General features: G+C 36.9%; 1 protein-coding gene across 1 annotated transcript; it reads right to left on the bottom strand.

Annotated features, from left to right (window-relative positions):
* Positions 1 to 287: 287 nt before the first annotated feature.
* LOC106515519 (inositol monophosphatase 1) lies at positions 288 to 4,620 on the bottom strand. The gene is made up of 9 exons (XM_014005359.1): positions 4,570 to 4,620; positions 2,948 to 3,071; positions 2,638 to 2,777; positions 2,384 to 2,488; positions 2,109 to 2,154; positions 1,914 to 2,022; positions 1,689 to 1,797; positions 904 to 1,055; positions 288 to 786 (listed from the first exon to the last, which is right to left on the bottom strand). Exons 2-9 carry the CDS (start codon positions 3,020 to 3,022, stop codon positions 659 to 661), a joined length of 864 nt encoding a protein of 287 aa, XP_013860813.1. The 5' UTR covers positions 3,023 to 3,071; positions 4,570 to 4,620; the 3' UTR covers positions 288 to 658.
* Between the last annotated feature and the right edge of the window lie 1,149 nt (positions 4,621 to 5,769).

Here is a 5,769-nt window from a genome sequence, read left to right as displayed (position 1 = left end):
AGTGAATGCACTCCAGAGCATTGTAAATACAATAAAGTATGCAACAATGCAGCTTTAAAAACTTAAAAGGACCACTATAGGAAATTATGGCCTTCYAGGAGACCTATTGCTTGTGCACCATTGACCTCTAGTGGTGGGTTTTTATAAGCCGTGTAAGTGAAATAAATTAAAACGTCCTGATTTGAAATCTAATCAAAACAGCAATTTGTTTTTTGAAAAGGTACCTTGTAACACGCTTCTGTGTTGAAGGTTAAGGTTAATCAAGAACAAAATGTAGTACATGAAAATTGATTAAAAGGTTTTTATTTTTTGCAGTAAATGCTTTTGTGGTCAGACAAATGGCTACTTTTGAAAAAAGGTGGGGGRAAAATATGCAAAAAATATCAAACAGTTGAGTACAAAATTACAGCCGTCTCCCCCACTTTAATCAAAATGTTTTGACATACAGATCACAATGGAGCAATCACGTTTAGTCCAAGCTTCAAATGAAGAAGGAAATGATATAAACGGACAAAATGAATCACATCAAGCTTTCAAACTTAAGCAATCAAGGGTGATTGCTCACAGTAACTTAATATATGCAATATATAAATAAAAAGCAACAGTTTTTTTTCCCTCCAGTGTATGTGGAAATTCAGTGTGGACCTTCAGAGTTCCCTCACTGCTTTGGAATTGGAGCTCCATCTCTTCTGGCAGTGAATACATCAATTTCCTTGATGATACGTTTGGCGATGATGTAATTGTTTGCACAGACCATCCTCCGAGACATCAAATCAAACGGTCCCCCTAAATTATTGAACAAAATCTTTGTCAAGAGGCGTTGCACTGCATGCATTAGCCACAGAAATTGACAAACTTCTCATTCTGTGTTTTAAGCTCCATTTCGTGTTCAAGCATACACACCATCAACATCCAGAAGGATCCCTCCAGCCTCTTGAACAATGACTGCTCCAGCAGCGATGTCCCAGCAGTGGATGCCGATCTCAAAGAAGGCTTCGACGGCGCCGGTCGCCACCAGACACATGTTGGTGGCAGCTGTCCCTGACCCTCGGAGCCTGGCAGGACACAGCAGTCAGGAAAACGGTTTGAAATCATAATGCAACTGAAACTGAACAATAGGATTTCTTTTGTCATTTGGCATCAAAAGGGGCTACTACTGTAAATCCCCAAAAAGTATGCAGAATGTTGGATTTTTTTAAATGTTTTTTAACCTTACAGAAAATGCTAAAAAATAAATAAATAAAACAAGATATTTTTGGCTTTAGGTTATGTTTTCAGTGTCATTTATAGAAGCTAGTCTTGTAAACATGATCAGATTTATTTAATTGTGTCCACAACATTTCTGTAAACCACTGTAAACCGTTAATTGCCTGCTATTATCTCTATTTATCCTGTTAGCTGATAGCTATTACAACACTTTATCATTTTAGCGCATTGATTTGTTTTTATATTAGCACTTTTTATGTTAAGAAAGATAATAAATTCTCCAAAATATCTAAGAAATGCCTGAGTATATTCAATATACAGTCGCTAAACTTCACAACTTGCTTGATTTTAGCTGAAAAAAATTAAAAGCTTAATTGGTCCAACTCGTTAAATATCAGTAATGGAGTTTTAACTCATCAGTGTTAACTTATTATGCTTGATTTATTCATGTGGAACACACTCTTCCTTTACCCGGAGCTTACCCATGCACTGGGATGCAGAGRATCTTCTGCATGGTGGTGAAGATCTTGTTGACTTTGTCTGGGCTTCTATCAATTCCGTACTCAGACATGATGATGGACTTGTGGATATCTACAAGGAAAGCAAACCAAGATGGCTATAGTTTCTTCTTCAGAAAGTATAATACCTGATCTATTAGCTGGTGTAAAGTGGCACGAGATAATAGAAAATATTAAAAGCGTTGCCACCTTTTACGTCAGACACTTGAATGGGTTCATCGTTGCAGAAAGCCCCCCTCCCTCTTCTTGCTTTATACATTTTGTCCTCCAGGCAGCTGTACACCACACCAAACTCCAACTTGTAAAAGAGATGAGTTATTAAGGTGTCATTAAAGCCAGTACAAAAATGTATAAATACTGTAAATCGGTTGGTGTTTGATCTACCTGTTTATTGACAGCAAAGGCAATAGACACAGCCACAAATGGGAACCTGAGAGGAAAAGATAATTGCATTGATATGAGAATGCTACTGATTGTCTTCGTTGTTAAAAGATTTCACACCTGGTTTCCACCGTATCACAAACCCAAACATGTCTTTGTTTACTTTTTATAATATCAACTTTGGTTTTGCTAATGATGTTAAGTTTTGTCATAAAGAAGGTTTTGATTTTTTTTTTTCCTAATACGATGCATGAAATACAATTTATCAAACATTGTACCTATGCACGAAGTTTGTGGTTCCATCGACGGGGTCTATGATCCAGGTAGGTTTGTCAGTCAGGATGCACGGCTCCCCCTTTGCAACCGACTCCTCTCCAATGAAGCTGCAGTACCAAGAAGGCAGAAAAACCAATGAGGAATATCAAGCAATGATGGAGTAATTTGTCTCTCTGCTGCACAAAAGAAAGAAAGAAAGAAAGAAAGAAAGAAAAACATGACAACATTCGTCTGTGTGTCTGTTTGCATGGCTCACCAGTGTGTGCCCTCTCCAAATTTCTCCTTTAGAGACCCAATGATGATTTTCTCCACTCTCTCATCTGTCTTCGTGACAAGGTCCACGATGCAGCTCTTTGTCATGACTTTGATTTCACTCTCGCCAGCTTTTCGAATTTCCTGCAGAATATTTGAACACGGTCAGCCCCCGCTATCTGACAGACTTAATCATCCCCCTACAAATTCAGGGCTTTTTTTTTTCATCTTTTGTTAATAGTTTTCCTTGAAAAAGGAAATGGAAGTTTAGTCCACCCAGCGTTGCGTTGAAAATAAAAACTGGTAAGTCGTACCTCTCCTGCTTTTCGTGCCACTTCAACTGCAAAGTCGTACGCCCTCTGCCACGGGTCCTCAGAGTGATTCTCCATTTTATTTCTGTTGAGGGATTGGTTAGGAGCGTCTGTAAAAATATAAAGCCTGTAAAATTGTAACGGGTTATTAATAAGATATGGTGGCCGTAATTTGAATAGACTCAAAGCAAATATGCCTGTAAAAAGGTTTAATAGTGACTCGGGCTCTGAGGCCAACAAAACATTATGACAGCATTATAACAAACCTGCATGATTAGCACACCTCTATTACAGCAGGAGCTATACCTAACCCTGCCTTTGTAATGGAATCTGCCAACATTTTTCTAAATCATTACCCCAAACCAGTATTGCAGTATGTTGTTGAAATTTGTCCTTTCACTGTACTTTTCCACTTAGAAGTGATTGAATACTGTCATTGTCATGTTTACAGTACAGCCACAAAATCTGGCTGTTTCCACTAAACACAACTTGTTGAATCAACATAATTTTAAAACAGTTCAAATTTGATGCTTCTTTATTTCAGATGAAGCATCAATGTTGCCAATTAATGTGTCTGTTTAATCAACGTGGACGTTTACAGCTGATTCTTTTTACAACTTAAACAGTCTGCTTCATTTTAACTGAGTGAGTCAATTTATTTTCTCTTTCTAAAACAAATTATTAATCTCTTTTTTTTTCATTTATGAGTTAGACATTTTAATGGAACAAAAATAAACCTTGTGGTGAGACCAAGTGATTTGTGATCCTTGTTTGAGTCATGGCTGAATAAAAACTGAGACTGATAATAAAATCTGACAAAGGATAACTGTTCAACCAACCCAGTTCAATTGAAAACAAACAACAATGATAAAAAAGGAAATACAAAAAATAAAAGAGTTTATACTAATGATGATGTTGACCCTCATTGAGATCAATAGTTGATGGGAAATTGTGAAATGCATTTCATTTAACGTTCCTTTAAGTGTTTGATATTCACGAAATTAAAAAAATCTAATCTCAACAATTTTTTTGTGCTGCAGACATGTTTATATTTAGGTCAACCAAACATCTGCCTTGGTTACTTTTTTAGTGTGTCTGGCTGTAGCTGTAAATAGCCTGAAAGACAGAACCTGGGGCAAAATATTCCCTTAGTTACTCGATCATTCTCTCTGTCAGGAAAGGTTGATTTGTTATTGTTGTTTTTTTCCCCCCAGCATCTGCATAATCACAACAGAGCTGGGGAAATGCTGAACATAGATATTTTTTTAACCTCAGGGAATGAAAAGGTTTTCATAAAGTTTCCGTAATTAATTGGGGCTCAGATTGGTAAATTAACTTTCATTTCCACTGCTCTGTTTAGCAACTTCAATTTGCTTAAAAACAATAAAAAATATGACTGGTGTTTAAAAAGCAAAGAACTTATTGCCCTTACTGGGTTTAAAAATAGACCAGTACATTGTATTTAACCAATGACTGAAAACATTTAATATTAAACTAAAATTTCCTAAATTTGTGTTAATTTAGAAATAAAATTACTCAACATGCCATCACACCTGAACTTGCTGAACCAAAACAACTTGTTTTATCATACAACATCTCTGTCATCAGCAAAAATAAATTCTTACCCTGTAGAGTGAAATAGCTGCCAGGTAGCCTGCAGGTTCTAGTAGACCTTTCTTTCAAACGTCCAGACCTTCAATTTGCCCCATTGCAGAGCTGGTCCAATTTATAGGAGGCTGGCATGAAAAGGTGGGAAAAGTACCAGAACTGTCCTCAAACATCTTTTTTTTTTCTTTCTCCCTCTCCATTTCTCTGAGCAACCAGAGGAAAAAAACAGCATTCTGTCTTCACAAAGCAGACCTTTAACAATCATGTGCTCCCATCCTTTCACCTGTTCACACCTATGATTGAGTAAGTAAGTGGAAAAATTTGTGGAGATCTTCTTGGCTTTTGTGAAGGTGACACAGGGAAGCCACGCCCTGAGCAGAAACAACTGACTTGTGTCAGGAAGGAAGACATTCCCAAGTGTTGATGTCAGCAGATTTTAGGATGTGAAAATACTTTTTAAAAGAAAGTAAAATAACTATTCCAGCTCCCATCTTTAATGTGCCAGACTAAACCACAGCTATGATAGATGAACTTATTGTTTTCAATGTATTCCAATGCTAAGGGATAGCTCAGGAAACTCAAGCAAACTCTAACTACAGGATTTATCAAAAAGAAAAAGTAGACAGGGTGTCAGCCTCACAGCTGATTCGGCAGTAGAAAAACCTGAGAACTGACAGTTCTGCCTCCCATTCTACTTTTAAAAACTTTAGGAACCACAAGAAAACCTGCAGTCTGAGTGAAGTGCTCTGTTAAGAAAATATGGAACAATAAGATCTTTAATATGAGATGGAGCTTGGTTGTTGAGAGCTTTGTGTGTTAGAAGTAAGATTTTCAAAATTGAATTTGACAAGAAGCTAAAGGAGAGAAACTAAAACTGAAGAAACATGATTTTGCCGATTAACTCTTATTAGAACTCCAGGAGCGGCATTTGGATCAAATGAAGATTTTTCTACAGATTTTCAGACATCCAGCTAATAAAGAAAGTAAAAATGACTCAACACTTTTGCATCATTTTGGGAGAAAATAGAAGTTTTATTAATCAAAAAGAAAAAAAATTGTATAGGTCTTCTGGACGGGTTCTTCCCTAATGAAACGTTTCATCTCTCCTCCAAGAGACTTATTCAGTCTGAGAGTTTCAGGCAACTTAGGAATAAAGTTTCAGCCTGCCTCAGCAACGCCAAACCACCACCTTCTAATATCAGCAGAGAAGAGAGAGA

The sequence above is a fragment of the Austrofundulus limnaeus genome, unplaced genomic scaffold (assembly GCF_001266775.1).
Source record: "Austrofundulus limnaeus strain Quisiro unplaced genomic scaffold, Austrofundulus_limnaeus-1.0 Scaffold30, whole genome shotgun sequence".
Taxonomy (NCBI): Eukaryota; Metazoa; Chordata; class Actinopteri; order Cyprinodontiformes; family Rivulidae; genus Austrofundulus; species Austrofundulus limnaeus.
The sequence above is the reverse complement of the archived record's forward strand: the minus strand, read 5'-3'. Positions and strand labels throughout refer to the sequence as shown.